This window comes from Dendronephthya gigantea, unplaced genomic scaffold (assembly GCF_004324835.1).
Source record: "Dendronephthya gigantea isolate DGI-Jeju-01 unplaced genomic scaffold, DenGig_1.0 000090F, whole genome shotgun sequence".
NCBI classification, from domain to species: Eukaryota; Metazoa; Cnidaria; class Anthozoa; order Malacalcyonacea; family Nephtheidae; genus Dendronephthya; species Dendronephthya gigantea.
Genome location: NW_021163100.1, coordinates 375,921 through 399,275, shown reverse-complemented (window position 1 = coordinate 399,275; position 23,355 = coordinate 375,921). Strand labels below are relative to the sequence as shown.

The 23,355-nt window shown below is 37.1% G+C and overlaps 1 protein-coding gene across 1 annotated transcript; it reads left to right on the top strand.

The window, feature by feature from the left end:
• The first annotated feature begins 12,328 nt into the window (after positions 1-12,328).
• On the top strand, positions 12,329-22,667 carry LOC114533428. Its single transcript, XM_028554941.1, has 7 exons — positions 12,329-14,039; positions 16,794-16,850; positions 18,885-19,168; positions 19,691-19,819; positions 20,448-20,572; positions 20,912-21,819; positions 22,282-22,667. The coding sequence occupies exons 1-7, from the start codon at positions 12,620-12,622 to the stop codon at positions 22,446-22,448; spliced, it is 3,090 nt and encodes a 1,029-aa protein (XP_028410742.1). The 5' UTR covers positions 12,329-12,619; the 3' UTR covers positions 22,449-22,667.
• The last annotated feature ends 688 nt before the right edge of the window (positions 22,668-23,355 follow it).

Below are 23,355 nucleotides of genomic sequence, written 5' to 3'. Positions count from 1 at the left end.
CTCTCTACCCACCAGGTTTAACAACCAGCAAACCAGTAGGTCAAAGCAGCTCCTTGTACCTACCGGGAATGGATCTTGGAGAATCAAGCAAATTTCCACCGTCCAATATCAAGGGTGATGTAAACTGGGCACATTTGCCTCCGCCATCTTTAGAGATGATGAACACCACCAACAACAATGTTGGTGAACGTTTTTCTCCTGGGCACAACCTTTTTCCAGCCACTAAACCTGCCGCTCCAAGTCAAGGGTCCTTTTTGGAAGACGGCCAAAAGTTCTTGGCACAGAATCAAATTCATCTATTTTCACCAGCTGGTGCTGGGACGTCAACAGAGGACCTAGCTGAGAACCAATCTGCGGCACAGAATTCCATTCCAACATCTTCATCGTATGTACCAGTGGCAGGCAATCCTGGAGAAACCCAGTCCGCACAAAGGAAACTTGGTCCATCCCTCACGTCTGACAATACCGCTGAAACGTCTCAGCCTGGATTTTCTATAAACAACGAGGAAATTAATCAGGCTTTACGTTCAGACGTTGTACAACCTGATACACCGCAGTTGGGACCAAGCAGCATGGTACCTTTTACTAGTAAAGAACAACTGCCCAGTAACTATCAATCATCAGCATGGCAACCGGTTACCCAGCTAATTGATTCGCAAGCATCAAGCGACGATGTCAAGGCTGAACCAACTCAGTGGGACGCTATTGATCCTCACTGTACTCCACGGAATACCCAACAAGCATCAACATTGCAACAAACAAGTGGACCAGTAAATGTGGGTAAAAAGTCTAACGGGATTTTTTATACTCACCCATCGTCAAACGATCAGTCAGCACAATTTGGTAACCATGGTGCTGGCACTATCGGTTCAGCTAATCTTGAATCAAGTTTAGCCAATTTGGACACCATGTCCGCTCGTGACGATGAATCTCGTGATGGTAATTCACTATCAGGTCACCAGCAAGTTCCAGCATTTAGTCACGAGCGAGTGAATTCACTCAATACAAGTTATCCCAAATTTGATACACCTCCGGCTAACACAAGCACCATCATCTCCAATGATGACCTAACATCGGGCAACCAGCAAGCACTCTCAAGTCAACATTTGAGTGCTTCGGTTACCATGTTTCCTGTTGGTATGACACCACAGAACACCAATAAAGCAACTATTGCTTCGTCTGAGACCAAAGGGAGTCAACAACTGGGTACCGTGGATCCGAACTAGCATCCGTCGGCCTTTATACCAGTGAAGCCAAACTCCCCGAGCTCCCAAGACTACGAAGAAAGAGTTCGGCACTTAGAATCTCCGCTTCGTTCGCCAGTACATCGCGAGAAAAAGGAAGCTTTAATTCAAAGTGCTAGAATTCATACTTCCCTCTGTGAAATTAAATTATCCTCAATTGGCCATACCTGGTCTTATTGTCCAAACAGGGAATCGTGGAAATCAGTTTGTTCTAGTTTCCAGCCATGACCAACTTAATCTCCATGGATTCGACAACAGTTCTCAAAGAGCTATGAATGTGCATGGCCAACCGCCAAGTTCCTAAGCTATATTTAATTATTTATATGATAAAATGACTCAAGTATGCATGTGAGCAATTAATATGCAAGGGCCGCTAAACCATTAAAAATTAAAAATGGGGGCAGTAACAAAAAGGCTACTTTCTCATATAGTATGTCGGCAGCCTATCTTACAATACACACGTGATGACAATGACAGTAAAGTAGCTTTTTTAGCTGCTTACAAATATCTGTAATTATATTGAGTCCTGTTTGAAGTTTCCTACATCTTTTTTCGATTTAGAATAACTATATAAGGCACAATTAATTACTTTCTTCAAGAATGAAACATTTTTTATTTTTTTTAATTAAAATTACTCAAAGTATGTATTATGTTTAAACTAATTCGTATAGGTTATAGATTATACGAAGGGGTTCTTATATCCCCCAACAGTCTTAAACTGTCTGCATGCATGTATCCTTTTAGCTATATTAAAGATCAATAGAGCTGCTGTTTTTAAACGTTTTCTAAACCGAAATTTTTACCTTAAGTGCAAATTGAAAAAATTAATGCATTGCTCAAAGCCGGTCGTATATATATATACGATTTTTTCGATCCAGAAACAAATAAATTTGGCACAGTCCAGATAGAGAAACAGTGTGTCTCAAAATAGGCAGTTCAAACATACGAAGTACACCCTTGAAGCCAAACACTTATCAATTAAAAGTACCCAACTGCAAGGAAAAATATTCGTTTGTGAAAACATCGTGAATCTATTTAACCGGAGCTCGGTGAGCCAAACAGTGACGAAGGAACGTCGATTTTAAGTTTTGATTTTGCTCTTGTGTTTTATAGTGAACGACGACGGATGTTGTGGAGACGGAGACAGAACTAAGGGAAGACGATTCCGGTAATTTTTTATTTTATTGCAGGCGATTTTAAAAAACACCATGCTAAGTTTCGTAGGTTGGGTAGGTCCCGTAGATTCCGTAGAACTGTTACAGGCAGCTTGATATATTATACACTTGACTGTGATGTCGAATGTTGGTAAAAGACATCAGCTTGCGAAGTTGACATATTTTGTATAAGTCATTGTTTTGCGCAAAAAGCATCACTATTTTTCAAATGTAGTGTCACTTTTCCCCGTGTAAAACTAGTTTCTAGTAATATATAGTTTATACAAAATTTGCCAACTTCACTCCGCCATAATTTCCGAATTTTTTAACATTTAGCTCAACCAAAATGTCTAATTTTGGGATGCTCTCTCCCGCTATAGCTGTAGATTTCAAAACCGATTAATTTCTCTACTTCAGCATTTAGTTTAAATTGAATTATTTAAAAATTTGAAATTAAATGAGCCTTACCCGAAAGGCAATGTTTAATGAGAATTCTACGAAATCTGTAGTTGTACATGAAATGCACGTTTTTGCATGTTGCCACGAGTCATGTTTTTGTGCATGCGCACAATTTTCACACGATTTTCAGTTGAGCATGGAATTGCAAAAGTTTGTTCCTTAAGGCCTCTAGTTTGAAAACAATACTTGGACTTCATCGAATAATGCTATACAACTAACATGTTTTGAAATGACATCCGTAGAAAGTGTGTTACGAGCTATACTAGTTGTTGCCACTCGCGTACTCTAATCTGTAAATTTGGCGGTGTTAACGCCACTGATGAACAGCAATTTTTTAATCCACCGCTCGACCGTACTATATAATTTTTTATATGTATTATTGACCATTATAATGTGGTGTGACAAAAGAAACTAATAACCTACCGCTACGCTGTAATTGAGCTGTTCCCTCCAAAATTAATATAATGTTCTAAAACTTGATAAACACAGAGTTCCATTTGATGATAGCGCTGCACGAAAACATTGTCAAATACTGCCAGGTTTATTTCTTACTTCCTTGGCGGGGCCATCGGGCCGTTTTTGACACCTCGATAAATGTATATAGATATTATAGTCTGTCAAATGAAAGAAAACTGCTTGTCGTATATTTCCCAAGCTCTTTTTTCGTTCTAATAAATTATAAATATCGGCGAAATAATTTTCCCTGTTTCGGGACGGGAATCGATAATATTTTTAGACATGAACGAGCGTCTTTCATCATCTATTGCGAGGTGTTCTGGTTAGGAAAATTGGTATGGGGAAAAACACCGATAGTCAATAGATATTTAAGCACTCTAGATAGCCTAAGAGGAAAATACCGACCAACGACCGTTACTAATGGATAAAATCAAGTGATTTATGTAAATCAATTCACTGTAGTATCAATCTAATCTTTATACTAACCTAAAACCGCTATATTCGTCCTAAAAAAGAAAAATCGCTGATTTGCTTCAAGTCTGTACTCTACGTCTTCACAACTTGTTTTGACTCGTGGAAACACACAACGTGCATATCATGTTAACGCAGAAGTACGTAACTACAACTTGGTATTGAATTAATTAAAATCCAAAACACTTTCACACTTTGAATGGATTACATGATAAGGGTGATTGAATTTTTGATAAGGGTGAATAATTTTTTCATCCCCTTTTTTTTACAGGCGGTATTTTCTCTACCAAATCTGTGACCAAACTGTGACCTTTCGCCTTACGCTCGTGCTCGTTACACACATACGAAATTACATTGCCAAAAAGAGAACAATTGCTGCAGACCTCTCCTCTACCGTTGATGATGATGAAAAACATAGCGACGAACAATTAATAACTGTCCCTCTAACAATATATACGAGTGAATATAAACTAGATTACATGCTAAGCTATATGAAATAATAATAATTTGTTGACCCTCCTTTGGCCTTGATGACGGACTTACAATAATAATTGATGACGGACTTACACCGGCGTCGCATACTTTTTGTTAAGGTGGTAATCTTGAGGGGTCAAAAGAAATTCATCCTATGGACAGTCTTTACAGCAACCCATAAATCATGGACGTTATGAATATTAATTCCTTTCTTGCACTATCCCCTTGACATTATCCCACAGATTTTCAATATAGGGTTAAGGTATTTTGACTGTGCAGGTCAATCCATTTTTGTCACCCCCTCTTCCCATGAAACCATTGTTTGACTATCTTGAAAGTGTGGCAGGTTACATTACATTACTGAAATATTGCTTGGAATAAGAGAATTATCCAAAATTCCTATGAAGCTCTCTTCTATATTCGCTTCTTCTTTATGAATTTGTATCTAAACAGTTCCTTTTGACCGCTAGTGTACAATAAAAGTTTGATTGTTGCGATTCATGTTACATACGACAATAGCAACATTTGAGCAGTTCTTTTTGACCGCCAGTGTATAACAGTAAACTATTCGAAATTTCAAATTCCTTCGTCTGGAATTACTTAGTAGCTACAAACATCGTCAGACCGAAATGTTGGGCAATAGGCAATTGATCAACAGTTATTTATGTAATGAGATTAACTCACTGCACATCGATATTTAACACGCTAGCAGCTAGGGCAGTGGCTAGTATCGGGAATTGTTTCCCCAGATCAATAATTAGCTATCACTCACAGATTCTGGTTTTTTAAGTTTTTTATTCGCGATATCTCTTCACAGGTTGTTCGTCTACTCTCCGCGCTGTCTCGCACTACTCTCATCTCACTCCCATACTTATCTTGTCAATCAGCTGTTATTTTACCTTGTTCACATTACTCCGCATATTTCGCAATGTCTGCTACAAATGTTCTGCAATTAAAAGTTTAATTAACGCTAATATATATAATGTCACTAATTAATGAATAACTGTCAACTTCCCAACACTAGAAATTTCTATAATAATTGTTTGCTAATCTCTTCCACCAAGTTATTTTTGCCCAACCGAAGTCTGAATGTCTTAAGAAAAGCTACTGAGGTCTCTAAATTCTTATCTTCGACACGTCCGAGCCATAAACAAAAACAATATCTTAAAAATTTTGTAAATTGTAATGTTTCTGTATGTGTGTATAAGTGTATTAATTTTATTGCAATTTTTAATTTCACGCACCCCTCTCGGAAATCAGTATTGCTGTAGGGGCCAGCGTGTTTAAATAAAGTTTTATTTTTAGAAATATTCAATTTAGTTGTTACCGACGTCACTAATATGTTATGATCTGCTAATCGAGATACACATGCATGCACCATCACGTGATCATCGAAATGCACTGGATCTCCTCATGAGATTACGCACGATCTCTTATGATCATCGATCACGAATGACATGTTCTCCTTATTATCATCGAGGCACACACGACACGACCGGCTTATTGAGATATATACGATCTCCTCCACGAGTGCTGACAGTTGGCCATCAAACACTCACGGCCTTAACAAGCACACGCCGGCTCGCGCTGTGGGATCTGAGACCTGTGATACATGAGTTCAGGCGGATGACCCCAGTTGACGTCATGTTAATTGCCGTTTGGTACCTCAAAACTGCCAAATTCCTTGTACGAATACAATACAATTGTCCCCGCTTTCAACAAATCCAACTTGTTTTGAAATAAACCTTCGATATTTCTCGAGTTGACAGAATCAACTTGACAAAGTTCCGGAATTCATTACACGAGCAACGAGGCCCACGGTACGTACATTCCGAATTTGGTTACTCGAAGAATTTCTTCTCAGCTAAGAAATTACTAATCGACTAAAATGGACTAAGAAACAACCAAAATTAACGACTAATGTTGACAAACAGTAGCGTAGCCAGCCTGACGATTTGTCCCGCTATACAAATATTTTGGTGTTCTTTCGCCTGTATTCAAAAAGCTCACTCACACTCAAACTCATTGAGTGGGAGATCTTAATCTTCTCATGACGTTTCAATGGCGGTATTTTCAGCCGAACAGGGGCTTGATTTTCAGTGATTTACCTTATATCTTTTCGTCTATTGAAAGAAAACTTTCTCATTGATCAGCATTAACAAAATTTATATGTCACACTCAATGAGTGTGAGTGTGAGTGAGCTTTTTGAATACGGGCCTTTGACTGTGAAATATATTTATATGATCATGTGCGGTTTCTCTGGTCGATATTCACTTCAATGGTAAAGTTTCATAGGTAGCTAGTGACTAGTGACGCATGTCATGCACGTATCTCTCAATACATTACGTGCAGCTAAATCGACCAGTCGGAAGGGATGCGGAATTTTCGAATATAGTGTGGGCGACTCATATATATATAGGAAAACACTTGGTGGCCAACTGTACGCTATTCCGTTTCAGTCCTTGCGGAAGAAGGAAAATTTTGCATTTATTTCATTACGAACTCAAAATCAATATTTGTAATGAATATTTACCCGTATGCAATTAATGCGTCTTTTCGGGTTGACCCTATACCGATAACTAAGCCCATTTTCCACTAGGCGAATTTATTCGCGCGAACAGATAAAGGTCGACACAGACCGGACGCGAATTGGCAACGCGGCGCGAATTTTCAACGTTTTTAATTTTTCAAAATCAAATAAATTTTAAACTATCATAATATTCTTGTAGATTACATAACAATAAAACATTTTGACTCCTCTAGCGTCCATAATTTTCAAATTTTACTTCCAGAATTTAATTTATATGCTTCTGAAAACTCAAAATTTGCGTCGCGTCGCGTTGCCGCATCGCGACCGGTCTGTGTCGGCCTTAAAAAGTAGGAAGCGATTCTACTTTTTCGCGGCGATTTTTTTTTGCAGACCAATCTGTGGAAAACGGGCTTAAACCTATAATATATTGGCACGTCTGAAATCAACCATATGCGCCGCGAGGCAAAAATAGGTTTTCCATCGTTTTAGCTTTCCAAAATAAATGAAACGACTGACTAGTCTCACGAATAAACTAATCCAACTCCTCAAATCAGTAGTCTTAATTCTCAAGATTTTGACATATTTAATTGTCTTTGTCAAAAGAGTTAATATAAAGAAAGTTTAGTATAAAGGCTGATAAAGCTTCGCGTTCTTTGGGAGTATCCTGTTTGAGTGTTTGTGTACTTATAGTCACATGGCCAGAAAATTCGGACATATTTAACATTCTACTTCCGCCTAAATTTGCATATGGTGTCAAAATAAAGCTTCGTGAGTTTATAGTAAACTGTAATGTGCACAGTACTAAACGCTAAAAATACACCTTTAGGTAGGTCAATTATAATTTGCCTTAATTGCTCGTTGCAGAGCAAGTTAATCTTAATATTTTTATACAGTATTTCAAAATGTTTTATCAGTATTCGTCCTGCATTTTCAAAACAAAGTTTTGGTCATTTATCACGTTGAATACCATATAAAACGAAAACCGTAATAGCGTAGAAATAAAATAAAAATGCAGAGCCGACATAAACCTTTGCCAGCAAAATATTACCTCAGGATCTTCAATATGACACGAGTTACAAGAAACAACCAGGGCAAATAGCAAAGATGCAATGATTTTCTTAAATTTTGCAAAATTTAAGAATGCGTAATATAATTTATAGTTCTGCAAACGAATAATATTTGAACAGATATGCAAATTTGCTACGGCAATCTGCATATTCCATGTCCGCAATTTCTGGCCATGAAGACAATTAGATCATTAGATCCTCAAATCAAATTTTCTTTGCCTTTTCAAATCGCATGCAAGCTCAGGATTCATGTTACGTATAATTACTAATAAACAGAAGAAAAATTGTAATTAAGTGCATGATTGATTCATTTTCGACTAGGAAAAAGTCAATTAATGATTTATACCCGTACTAATTTTGATTTCTACGCTTGTCCTTCGTATTGGTTGCACCTTAAAATATTTCATGCAAAAGCAAACATTGTGAACATTTGGAGAGAGATGTTATAAAGTGTTATGTTTAGCGTTGAAACTCGTTGCATGGATCCATGAAGCGGCAGATTGCCAATAATTGAGAAAGGATGTTCATTGATATAGAAAGAAAAAGTCTTAATCAACTCATCGAAACAGGAAAACTCAACTTAAATATTTAGTTCATGCAGTAGCGCCAGAATGGCTGGCCAGTTTCGAGTGAAGATGTGACCAATTTTTCGGATGCACTTTCCTTTAGAGCGAATACGGAGGTCTTTCGTACGCCCCTGACTTCCCGACTCTATTTGTGCAGCACGAATATCGTATAGTGAGCGCTACTATATGAATACGATTTTATTTCTACCTGAGTATCTCAAGGGATGTCCCTGGTTACCGAGATCATATAAACCGCATCAAAGACGCAGGATAGGCCTTGGATCATACACACGCACAAGCTATTTCCACATGGGAAAGTTAGGAAGTGCAATGGCGAAGATATTCCCCATTTATCGACGCCGCGCTGTCTTTCAGAAAAATCGAACGAGTTGTCTCCAGCCCAGGCGTTTTTGTGGTGCCAAACTGAATCTAGGCGCATCTTTATTTCCTTTTTTCTTTCCTCCACGCCCCCTGCGCCGCCTACACGAACGCATGCAGACGATTATTCAGCTCAATGCTGTTCTTCCACATAAATCACGATGGTCTTCGTGCAAAAAAAAAAACTGACTGAATACTACGCAAGATGCTTTCGCATAGCCCTGAAAAGTGAAAAGTCAGCAAAAGAAATTAATAATTTTGCAAAAAGGGTAATTTTGTAAAAAAAGAGCAATGATTAACAATTCTAGAATGGCGAATGGCGTTAACTATGTTATGTTTAACAAAATTGACAAACTTTTTAAAATTTTCAGTTAAAATATTTTGTATTAATTCATTACAATGCTTCTTCTTGTTGTGGCGATTTAGTTGCAAAACAATACAAGCTATAGTTAGGAAATATATTTCATGTGGGAATTGTCTGATGTTTTTTTGATGCCGCCATATAACTGAATAATTACGAGCGGGAAATGGCAACATTTAACACTGTCGCACATATATTACTTAAATATATTTGATTCCATTTCTCACTTAGCAGATAAAGACCTTTTATAGTTATTTAGCCATAAGTTGCCTTGGCCGTTGGACGATAATGAGTGAATAACTGCTTTCGTGATATTGAATGCAGTATATACTATGTATATGACTATGAGAAAACTAACTTCCTAGCATCGTAATTTACGCAGCTTTAAAGTCGCGACTAGACCGGCGATTTTTGACGGTGATTTTCTTATCATGCATGGAGTATGTTATTGGTGTAATTTAGCGAATTAGTTTCCTTTCTTCGCAAATATTATATACAACTGTGCACATAATTCTCTCAATAACATACGTTAGAAAGAAAATACATCGCCAACAGAAATTGGTCGTGTAAACAATTATATAGCCTGTCTCACGATGACGAACATGCCGCCATTTTGGGGTACTTTTTTCAAAAACCGTGAGCGTAAGACTTGCTAACGGCGACTGTCTTCATTTTTAGGCTGAATTTATTCTTTAAACAGTGTGTTTGTTTATTCTAAAAAAATTACTTTTGATGTTAAAACAATTTTTAAACCCATTTCAGAAATTTGAAAGTACCTCAAAACGTCATCGTAATGAGAAAGGCTAATTCTGTGTATTCATGCACAGTATGCATTCCTAACATACGTTACATAACCACAGCATGTAAGAATATATTTATAAAATTCGACCATAAAGAAATTATAACTAGGTCCACTCAGGAGAATGGGTTTCCTGAGTGTGACCATAGACAATCCAAAAGACATGTCTTTTGGATTGTCTATGGTGTGACTCAGTATGGATCGAGACTGACGGATTTGACTCGACTGACATGACTTGCGCTTGCGGTATACTTTTTCAAATAAAATTTATATTGTTAAGTTTTTGCTTTTACTGGACGTTTTGCCATTTTCGTTGAGACGTGAAGCAAAATATATTTCTTGTATATCAAAGCTATATTTTCGTGAAGAAAAAATTGCGTTTGTTTACCTTTGAAATTATTGTCAATTATGAATTGTTGTTATAAAATAATCCCAATATAGTAAATTATTAAAATGGCATAAAAATTGCGCGAATTCCCGATTCTGCGATAGACGTGAATAAAAATGTGTTAAAATATGTTTTAAATATTATTCATTCCCGGTAAAGCTGGTTAGCTATGTATATATTATGAATGTAATTTCCGGGGGTAATCAGTAAATATTTTCATATTTCACAATTTTTCATTACAATCATACCTCAACTGGTAAATAATATATCAGTTCACTGGTTTGAAAAACGGTCCAAGTCTCCAAGACCAGAACGAAACATCAGTATTGGCATTGGACATGACGCCATTCACACCGTCACAGGGCATTAATTGTATAGCTACGTACTTATGTAGGAACGACTTTTAATGGTAATGAAAAACAAAATACAGTAGTCCCCCGCTAACTCGAACTCGCTTAACTCGAACTCCTCGCTAACTCGAACTAAATCCAATTCCCCTTGAATTTGATAGTGTTTTTTATAGTAATTTACTCCGCTTAACTCGAACTCGCTTAACTCGAACTCCTCGCTAATTCGAACAAATTTTGTTTCCCCTGCTCAAATATATCCGGTTAACTCGAATTTTGGTTTCGAATCATAGATCAGCAAACTTTAAAATGTGAGAAGATAGAATTTTGACAACTGGAAACTATCAAAATAACAACAAGTTAATCCATGTATATAATTGTATGTAAATGCTTATAAATTTTAAAAGATTTTGTGTGGTGCTACGGTCGTTATTGATCTAACTTTTTTAGTTCCTTTTGTATTCTTTCGATCTTTTTAATTTTAAACGTCGTCCACTCTCGCTGAACATTCATATTGGGAGGCCTGGTATCCCTTGAAGAATGATTCGATTGGATTTTATATCTTATTGTATTACTTATATAATAAACGTAATCTGACACCAACTCCGGTTAACTCGAACTCTCTGTAACTCGAACAATTTTTCTTTCCCCTTGGGAGTTCGAGTTAGCGAGGGACTACTGTACTGTCGCAGTGTTTTTTCGGCTTAGTTTGGGCTGATACCCGCTTAATTACAATAATTCAGGCCTGGTTACATAGTAATTCGACATCGGATTAGCGTACGAAAAAAAATTACCAGTAACGTGATCATCTTGGTAACACTCATGAGTCATGGCACACAACTCACAAGACGCAAACTCGGTTACGGTGATATTTCAACTTTATTCAGATTTAGGGCAAGTAAAAGAAAATGGAGAGTGAATGTTGAGATGATATGGAATGCGAAACTTTTTTTCAAAACAACAGATGAGGTTGATAGAAAAAGCGCTAGTGCCTTGAAAACTATTATTGTAATATTGAGAGTTGTTTCAAATGATTGTCATCGGCGAGGGTCGCAACCTCGCACGAGTAAAGACCGTGCGTACAAGGTTTTGAGAGTCGAAGCTGTTACATGTCATTGTCAGTATTTAATTTATTAAAACGTGTGTCTTTGAATGCGTTTTTTTAATGTCAGCGGACAGCAGTTCAAACAAATATACCAAATTCCAAATCTCTTAAACCAATTTTGTATTTAGTTCCTATTAATCACTGCTGTTCATTGTTTTTAATTTTGTTTCCGTTACGTGCGCCCGCTTATAGCATCATGAAGCACAGTATCCTGTTCGATACTCAAAAACAAAGTAATTTCAATATTGGACTTTAAAATTTTCCACGCCGTTCTCCTCCCACTCCTTATAATCCTGATACTAATAGCATCTTTGTAGATTTGTTTCATTTAAGCTTTTTCCGCCTTCCTATTTATTCAGCAAAATGTCAGAAATCCACACAAAGTCAAAGGTTATTTCGGCCATAAATTCATTAAATCGCCAAATGTTGACATTCCTCGCCACTCCTTCGTGAGTTGCAATCGGAAATGGTCGTACGATCTCGCTTCTATGACGTCAAAAATTATGATAATTATTTCGATTTTATTATCAAGCATCGAAGCGAAGAGAAATACAAAGCGTGTGGCTTTGTGCGTGGGGAAAGACGTATTTATCACAGAATCGGCAATATTTTCAAACTTAAGCATGTGTTGTGAAAACTCCTAGAACAATCTGGATTCAATGATGTTGGACTTACAGTTATTTCGTATACATTGGCCGAGATGGATCGAGCATATTGTCAGGAATTAACGGAATGTTTGTGGCGAGTGAATTTTTGATCTGTGATCTCGTCCATATGACCAGTGCGTAGAGTTTTGGCGCGTTTGGATTATAACACACAATGTCCTGTGCTAAAGTTATCAGCAGAAAGCTACACGAAAGTTACGATTCTGAATGCTTGTACCAGGGAGAGTTCCTACAACTTGACAACGATTTGCAATATATTCGCCATGCCCGAATGTTTGTAATGAGAGATCGAATCTGTCTGGCGTCTTTAGACCATGAGGATGGCGATTGTAGTATTAATAATTGCTTAGAAATATCTCGTTCATGTGTCAACATTGACTTTGTCAAGAATTCTCCTTATACGTTTAAATTGAATGTAAAACACCCGGAGAATGATACCAATGTTTATCAATTGTGCGACAGACAAGACTCGTGGCCAGAATTTCTACGATCCTTTGATTTATACGATAACGTTGAAGAAACAAGCAATAGAAGAGTTCTGCCAAAAGTCACTTTCGATGAGATGGATGATTATATATCTGATTCGGAAAGCGAATGTTCATCACTAAGCGAAGGCAGCAGTGCAGATGATATTGGCCTACCACGATATTTTACACTTCGTGCTGGCCAAGGTCTTGGCACGATGTCTATGTATAATGTAAATAATGCCATGATGATGATGAATCCCGGCCATGTACGCAGACTTAATAAAGATACTTCGAATCGTCGTGGTTCGATAGACTTTTTAGGCTTACCCTGCAGTGAATCGGACGAAAGTCTACGGCATTCAAATTCTTATCCGCAGCTGAACTGTAATACAAAAACAGAGCGAAGTAGATCTCTGCCAAACCTGACAGAATTAGATAATGTTTTAGTGGATCATGATTTGAGATATGGCAGCTTTAATAAACCAAAACGTATTGGATCAGGATATAATATACATAGACATAGACATAGTGATGATGAAAGAACAGCACAATTCCTGTCATCAGTGGAGTATAGAACAGAATATGGTAAAAGAAATGCAAATAATCATAGAGAGCTCTTTCTAAACGAACAAATACGAAAACTTATTGCTCAGCCTAGTAGCATTAAGTTTTGTAATACTGCTGGAAGAACTCAGGATAAAAACGAGAATAAGCTTGATCCCATATGTGAAAGTGTAGCACAGGAACATTTCGCTGAGCCAAAATCCCCAACAGAACAGCCTAAAACAAGAGCTATCGAAGTCATAGATTCTGCTGGTGGTAAATTCAAGCTATCTTTAAAACGATTCTGGAAGCGCCGAGACAAACTAACTATTAACAAGTCTGGAGTTAAGTCGGATGTGACAGTTCAACAAGAAAACGATCCGGAACATGTTGTTTTTATTAATAAACTTGCTGTGGATTATAAATGCAACAATGTACAGTCCATGCCCAGCTATGCGGTGTCCAGCGATAGACGAGGAGGGCTAGGCTCTGATGTGAGTGGAAAAAAAGAACAAGTAAATATATCTACTGTTACGAAACAAAAAGATTGCGTCTCCCCAACAGGTAAGGAGAGTCACATGAATTTGTTGATTGTCATATGTTTGCAGTAAATATTAGGAAATCGTTGACTTCATTCGACTGACTCGCAGCTGCAAATAACCCTTTCTTATTTTACAATTGACATCATTACGTGGGTTTTAATCCATATTTAAATATACTGCCTCTGTAATGTTGCAATTATGGACAGGAACGAAACCGGAATTTTGGAAGATCATGCTCTCTTATATGTATTCGACCATTTCTACGTGCACTGTAAACGGGCATGTTTTGATCCTGTTATATCCTATCCAAAGGCCTTCGCGAACAATACCGGTTTGATGATTTTATGCTACACGCTTGACAATTGGATAAAAGTTCATGGCGTGTCCCACAAGTATCGCTGTGCATTATACATAAAAATCCCTATCCTTATCGCTTCATATGCACGTGAAAAAGTCATTTCGAAGTATGCTTCGCAAATAGCTCTAAATATTTCCCATGTCTGATCATGCATGCCTGCAATATATAGCTGAATATAAAACTTTGTTTACATCTTTTCACATGCAATTTAGGCGAAGAATCACAAGTACATGTTGAAGTATAAATTCTTTAAATATCCTATAGTATAAATATGCGTTGTGTAGTAAACAGCAAAGGCGTCATGCTAGGCTCTTTCGGAAGCATTAATATTTTAAAATCTCCTTCATGTGTTTTGAATATTTCTCATGTTTTTATCTGGAATACGTTTTTGTTTAGTAAAAGCGATGTAGGATTAGTTGAGGTCTTTTGTTATGTCCCTGTAACATCTGTTAACAGTCAGCAATAAGCAATAATAACATTTCAATGGGGACTTTGATGTGTGGCGGTATACGCTAGAAGCTGTCAATTTAAAGCATTTTCACACCCTTTGTTGCTTTGATTTATACCCCTAATCTCATTTGGGTATCCTAAGAGTATATAACTGCTTTTGTTTAATGTTCCCAGCCAGAAAACAAGATTTTCTAGCACTTGCCTACCTTAGTTATGAAAGAGTTTAAATAGTTATAATTTTCAAAAGTACAAACATAATCCAAGAGCATCATTTCTAAGGCTCCCTATTGTTCCACAACATACCACCCACTGCAAATGTAATTAAAAGCATTTTGGTGTTGATACTTTCATGCAACTGTTTAGGTTTCGCCTAACTTTGTATTTTCATTGAAAACTCTTAAACTTGGTTTTATTTCAGTACACATTATGAAAGGCTTTGATATGTTAGTTTTGCTTCAGAGGGGCAAAGATCAATCTAGAAAGTGATTAATTATTTACTTAGTTCATCATTTATGAGGCCATTATATTTTAAGTCATGAAATGAAATATCTTTAGTGAATATTTCAAGTTCTGGCAATGGGATTGCCTGTTTCCTGTTTAAGTAAAAAGTATTCCCATTATTTTGTTTTAACCATTGATCAAATAGAAATCAAAGTGCAGTAAAAAATCATATGTTCACAACCTAAATAATTTATGCAATTAACGCTTGATTGTTCCAGACATTGTTGGAACATACAAGATTGCCGAATAGAATTGCCAAATTACTACAGTATTATGACAGATGTTATTTATGAATGCTTACTGTCCATGCACTAGTAGAATGAAAGAGATCTGATATTGATGTATATTAAGTTTTGTTCCCTTCTTTGCAAATATTGACTAGTTACAATGCATATATGTATTTTAACTACAATACTGTTGCTTTTGAAGCAATACTTCTGGAAGCTTTCAGCATATATACTGTACATGACAGTTTTTGATGTACTGGAGTCTGAAGCTGGAGGATTTTTTTAGCAAATTGCACTTGATGTTGCCATAGCTCAAAGCACTTCAAATATTTTATTTTCTCCTCCAAATTGGTACCTACTTCCTCAATGAATTATTTTTAGGATAAAGGCTATTACCTGTTTTTAAGGCTATTGGGGCTCTAAACTTAACCTGTATATTTCTAAATGTGGACTTCCCAAGTTCAGGGAAAGTCAGGCTTGAATGATTTCATGGTTATCTCAAAATCTACAGGAAGTTATATGATATAGGACCAGCCTGTAGTGTCTCTACCTAGCACGAAACAAGTATTTGGTTGAAACATTGAGCAACTGAACTAAGGCTTAAGGGTTTTAAAAGTCTCAAAAACCTTGTATACCAATCTGAATATATTTTCAAAATATTGTAAATTTGTAATACATCTTGTATGTGTTGAATGTAAGACTAACAACTTTCAGTCTACCATGGTACTTGAAACTGTCAAGATATGTTTCCTCCTCCCCAGTCATGCATCTCTATACTTTGTTATTTTAAACAAGTGAAGCATCGAAATACATAAGTAAAATTATTTCTAGATATTTTTCACTTGACCATGTGTAGTTGGAATGTTGGCTGTAAAACTGTACATTAACTGTGGAAATGCAGGTGGCACAAAGGATAATCTTCTTTATTTGAATTAGACTTTGTAATTAGCTTTTAAATATTGTGGTAAAAGTAATTTTAACTATGCAGGTGAATTGTAAGCTACAGTATTCCTAAATCAGTATATTTGCTGTTAATAACATAGCCATCATTTTACATTGCTTTTTATATTTTAATTCCCTCTTAAAATACTGTAATCAATAATAGTGGCTGTGGCGAAGGTGTATGAACTGAAATAACCCTAAGCTGGCTGATGTATTTTGGTATAACTTTAAGGCTAATCTATTTCGGTAAAAGTTCTAAGCAACAAGACTAAGTGTTTAATTTTATCATTTACTACAGGAGTCCAACAAAAGGAGAAATCCAAGTTAACTCCAAATTCCCAGCCAACCTTCACAGGTATGTTGTGTATATAGTCTAGTCTGCTGACAGTCTAGATCAGGTTGTTCCTTATTGCGTCTAACAGTTCACTTAATCATACATGTACTGTACAGTACACAACTTGAGTATCCACTGCAATATCAGTAATAATGTATCGTATATATCATAAGTGAAATGTTTTTCCCAAAATGTGTAAGTAGAATTCTTTAAAAGTATAGTTTACCTTAATGTAAACGGAAGTACGCTTGCGATTATTGCATTTTTACGGTTAACAAGTGTTGAGTCTGTGAGAGATCTTTTTCACATTTCACAGGCCGAACAGCAAATAGCATTTGTTTCAGACAGGGATATTAGAGAAATAATGAGCTAATTGACAATTGTAAAGTAAATATTTGAATATCGTATAATTGCTCGCGTTTTTAAAGTTCAAGTTCATTGTTTACGAACAGATTTCCTGCTAACCTTCAAATCAAAAGTGAAAATTGATTTATGATAAAGTTAATTTCCCGGACAACAAATTCTCCCGGCCAACAACAGTTTTTTGGCGGGAAACGTGGATTTCGGAATACATACCTACAAATTTTTAAATTGCGTATTCATGCACAAACAATTTTACTCTTAAATTATTAAATTTCTTGTTGGCAGTCATATTAATAAAACTAGACATCTCAAGATCGACATAACACGTCAATATTGACAACGAAGGCGACTAATAATAAATGAAATGAATATTTATAGTCCCATGGGACTTTTCCAGACGTCGTGAACGCTGTTTACAAGGCGGCAAATCACAAATTCTCACGGCTTATATTGAATGCCTGAATTTCAAGCCTTATAAAGTACAACCTTAAATTCGGTTTACTAGAAGTTTTTCCAGCTATTTTTCTCATCCTTTATAATCGTTCCAGATCATACGATTGACTATGAACGATAATTTTCATCTTCAGCTATATATGCTGAAAGAATTCATTTTAACAATCGTCGTCGAGTTGCCGTCTTGTATATAGTAGATCTAGTGCTAGATCTTATAACCTTTGCTTGCATACTGGACTTGCCAGGATTTAAGTTGTTTACCATTATATTCAGTTTATTGAGTTCATAAAATTGATTAATTTTAGTCCAATTTGTTTTTCCTTATTATGGACACTTTTAAAGTCTCTCATTTCGACAAGTAAATTCTACTCATGAACAACTGTCTAAAACATACAAGAAAACTTCTTAGTATAGTACATGACAGCGTTTCGGCTGATGAATGTCTTCAGGAGGGTTTGCGTGACAATCTGTGTGAAAATTAACTCTTTTTGACGAGGGCCCTTAGGTAGAAACGTCTAGAATTTTTTATGCAGTTACTCAGCCTCAATTGATAAGAATTTATTTTCAAGTTATTTTTCCTGTGTAAATATCAGCCTTAGCGGCAATTAATGTTTTTAGTTCCGGTAAATATATACCTATAACTTAGGCCCGTTTCAGACCTTGAAATTTTCATGCGCCGAATCGAATGCAAATGAACTTAGACAAAGACTTTACCTCGATAGCCGAATTCATATTATATAGGGACGGGAAGCTCATCTTATAGACGGGAAAGTTGATACTAAAAGTAAAAATCCGTCTGAATATCAATAGGGATGGATAAATTTATACGTACGATGTGTTAGGGTAATTCTAAAAAGGGTGTCGTAAGTATTACGATAATAATTTTGTTTATTTCCCCTCAGGCTTAGCGTTGTTCCATCCTCGAACATTTTGATATTGTAGAAACTCGTCTGATTTTTCCGTCAAAATACGAATTTTCCGTCAAAAGACGGGTCTCTCGTCCAGACGGGATTCCCGTTCAATTTACCCGTCTTTTCAGACGGGAAAGTTAGATATAGGAAAATTCGGACAAGAAGCCCGTTTGTGACCGGATTCACATCTGAGGAGTTTCCCGTCTTCGATGAGTTTCCCGTCTCTAATATGAATTCGGCTAATAAGATAAGATCCGGCACGTGAAAAGTTCGCCCTTGCATGAAATGTGGCCTTTAACTTATCATTAAATCTCAATTCAATTTTTAGGCAAGGATACGATCAGAAAGAAAATTGTTAAGCGTGTTCTTTCTCCTTTCACTATTCTTCGTTCCGTATCAGAAGAAGAAAAAACCATCAACGACCTTCCGCCAACGGAGAGCGCCGGCTACGAAGGGAAGTGTGATGACGTATTAGTCGAAGTTCGTCCGAAGAAACTACTCGATATGAATCCTTTATATCTTGCTCAAGAACTGTGTCTGATTGATAAAGAACTTCTCGTTCGCATACCTTGGATTGAATTATCCACTTGTGGCTGGATGACAAAACACAAGGTAATAATTTACCGTTCATTAACTGGCTGTGTATATAACAAGGATCAACCATTGATATCAAGGTGATATAATACTGTACTATTTTACCTGAATTTGCAAAGACGAATTTGCAAACTCCAGGGTACAGTTTCCGTACACATTTCTGCTGGAAACCCTGATCTCAGAAATTCTTGCCTTGTTTGTCCGCATAAAGCCCGGTTTACACTATCAAATTTTCTGTGATCACAGTTTCAGTGAATTTTCCAACAACAAGTCCTACGTTTTTAAGGATTCGTTGGAAATACTGGAGGGAACTGTTACACTAATTAACGCTAAGTTATTTTATCCTAATCAGTACAAAATGTTTAAAACTTTTGATTTAACAATGCAAAATTGCAACTGTGGTCACAGAAACTTTGACAGTACAAACCGGGCCTTATAATCGTTAATCCTTAAAATCTTTAAACCTTGTACATTGTTTATTATTGAAGATAGTTTAACTTAACGATAACATGATATTGAGATTTGTCCATTGATGTTTAGTACCAACGTTCTCCAAGTGTCATGGCAATGGTGGAGTTTTTTAATCGCATTGCTCTTCTTGTTGCTTCGGAAATATTGTTCGAAGTTGATCCTCAGATGCGAGTTCGTGTTATCTCTAAAGTTATTCAGGTTTGTGCGATGTCACTTAAGTTATTCATAAATACAGTTACTATAGCTAGGTCAGTGAACCACTTTTCAGTTTTCAACTCGATCTCCGTATATGTTTACTCTCGATCAATATATATGCCACAGCTGTGTATCTCTGTATATTTGTGAATAAATGGAATGTTCACAGGAAATGCGTACATACATGTGAATATCCGACGGTTCATGGCTTTTATTGTGATTGTGCTACTCTGACTTACCCACCGTACAAGCTGAAACATTTGTTTGAGGACAGTGGAAATCGTGACCCGCGACCAAACGTTTTCATCTTGCCAGGTTTGGTAACTTAGAATAGCACAATCACAATATTAATTCAGACACAGGTTTAAGGTTTGTTTGACCATCTGCGTGCATTAATACGTACAACTCAATACATTAATGCGGCGTTACACTATATTCAACTTTCCTTGCAAATTTAATGCAATTCTACTCCTGAGCCATTCTTAACACTCTTCACAAATTACAATAACAATACTGTGACATCCCTCGAAATTATAATTGCATTGCAAGTTGCAAGAAAAATTGCATAGTGCGAACAGCGCCTTTTAAAAACATGTGTATTGATGTTGTATAATTTATGTTTTACTCATAGGTCGCTAACAAACTTCGTACAATGGGTAACTTCAACTCCCTAAAAGCACTTCTGGGTGGTTTGCAATGCACGCCAATCTACCGTCTCAAGGAGACTTGGAAAGAAGTGTCTTCAAAACGGAAAAAGTAAGATGCATGTTTACTGTAATATGCTGTAGCTATATAGCGAACATGCATGATAGCTTGTAAAAGCGTATATTCAGTCCTGTCGCAACGAGGTGTCCAGAGTGGGGTAGGGAGCGACGTTATGCAAAAAAATTCCTACTTAAGCCCAGCAAGTCTAAAATTTGATCGTTTTGGTGAGATACCGCAATCCCCTGACTCATTCGCCATGCCTCTGCCTAATAATGACGTTAATAGAAAATCTTCTGCCATTAAAAGTGCATACTTTCGTTAGTAAAGTGAATAAATCCCATTATGATCGAATTAAAATTTGTGACTAAAACATCTGCTGTCTTTTTTCAGGCACTTCCGCGAGCTGTCAAAGCTAATGAGCGAGGAAGATAACTTCGCTGCGTATAGAAATGAGGTGGACAATCTGATGAACCAGAAATCCCCGTGTCTACCATTTCTCGGTGATTTCCTGACGCAGATTGCCCAGACGCAAACGTACTTGGCTTGTCGCAAGAAGAAGAGCCCTGAACCTCCAAAGAATCGGAATTCCTCCACAACAGAAAGCGACGCGAGCCCGACAACACCAACACCTCAGAGTATCGTGAAACAGTCGTCAAGAGGGAAGACGCCTTCTCGAACGAGTTTGGTTAAAAGGCGAAGTACCTCGGTTAAAGTCAATGATGTCCGCTTTTCCAAGTCTTCCCCAAACCTCCCCGCGTCATGCACTCGGACTCCCGAGAGACCGTCTCATTATCGTTCTACTCGATTCCGAAGATGTCGGAGTTGGCAGCACAGTAACGATAGCGGAATACAAGTGAACAATAGCAATAACTCCAGTTTGTCTGCAAGCTCAGCGTCTTTCTTGACCAGTAATACGTCACTGGGTAGCGGTACGTTTGGATTTCACCAAAAAAATGGGACGACCGACGATCGCTCCGGGAATTCAAAACAACAGAACCTCGGCAGGTCTACAAGTACACCGACATCCGTTAAGAATTCTATGAAATTAAAACTTCGTCGTAATCAAAGTGTTTCCGACAAGTGTCTGGCGAACTCTGACAGTGGAACTAGTTTAAAAACAAAACTTTCATTCATGCGTTCGTTTCGACGAAGTAAAAGCATGGATCAGTCACCATCCAGTGCTGAGAGTATACAGAGATTGTATACTGCTAGAACGGAGAACGGAGGAAGTCCTGGAAAGACTCCTGACGTGAAAGACTCTGGTCGCGTTCCTGATGCCAAAGACACTGAAGAAACAGGTACAACACTCTTTTATTTGCTATAATTTCAGGCATTACGCCATTTTTGCCGGCCTAGTTCATTGAATTCGCCTTCTGATTGTATTATTAAATTCGGATTAGTTTCGGAATTATTTGCGCCTAAAGTTGATAACTTTAAGTTTGGTGACATTCCCTGCTGAAACACCATCATCAGCTGATTAGAACCACTGAACCAGTGACGAACACAAGTTGGATAGGGTAAGGACATGAACGTCTCCTAAGTCTCCGCGGCCGCTAAAGGCCCCGCGACTGATGTCGCCATTGGCGTAGTCAACGCTAGAATAGATAAATAAACATCACAAAAGTATGCATGACTGTTACGCTACTGATTAGAACCAGTCAAATGTACTTGATATGCTTTCATTAAACGATTATTGGAAGACACCTTATTTTCAGAGAACCGAAATACTAGAATTCATTCAATCGCTTTATTTTTCATAGGTACGGAACTACAGCTCTGGCATTTCCATGTTGCTGCGATCCAATACAGCTTCCCTAGTCGATCTCCTGTCAAAGACTTTTTGCTTTCAACAGCATTTAACTCTGAAGAGGACAACTACAAACTGTCGTTGCAGAGAGAACCGCCTGCCAAGAAATCTTCTCCATGAGCAGATTTTTTATTTCGCCGTAAATATGGCTGCAAAGAGTATATATATATTGAGATATATGCATCATATTTGATGTGTGATATAGAGTATATAACTTGTATTTCAACGCAGAGTATGTATGTTCACTCTTAAAGAGTTTGGCCTATTTGTAAATATTTGGTTTTAAAATATCTGTATTTCAGGAATGCCGGGGCAAATATTTTAACTCCGTATAATAAATGTCTCAAATTTATCAAAACCGCTTCTGTTTGCTCTTTAGTCTGTTTTTTTTTAACTGAAATTGACAAGCACGATTCTCAGCAATATTATAAAATACATATATACATATTATACAAAAGACTGCGGTGACATTTCCATACGTAATTAATCCTCTTCACCAACCACCACATGACTGTATTTTTTAACTAACTAAAAGCTGGTTTCCACTCAGGAAAATTCTCCTTTGGATCGGACAGGACAGGAAAGTTTTCTTTGTATATTCGCCGCCTGAGAACTCACCGACAAAGGAAATTTTCCTGTCCGTTCCGATCCAAAGGAGCACGCATGCTATTTGGTAATCCTGCAGTATTTATATAATTTCCTGTGATTGTGGAAGCAATCATTATAAAACCATTCCTATCTCCACCCCCTCTCTCCGGCTCCGACCAATTGGGATTAAAATTGAATATTTTAAGCCAAAGGAATTAGGAATAATGGTAAGATGCCACTTTTTTCTCTTTCTGGCGAATGTGAAATAGCGGCTTCATACCCATCATCTTGTTTACTGCCTCGAGTTCGAGTCTCGAATTCCTTTATTTGTAAAGAATGCAAATTGTTTAAGTTCTCGTCCAGCTTATTAAAAACAATAGAATGCATTATTTGCCAACGGCGACCAATCAGAGGCAGCGAATTGGGTCACGTAGCGAGG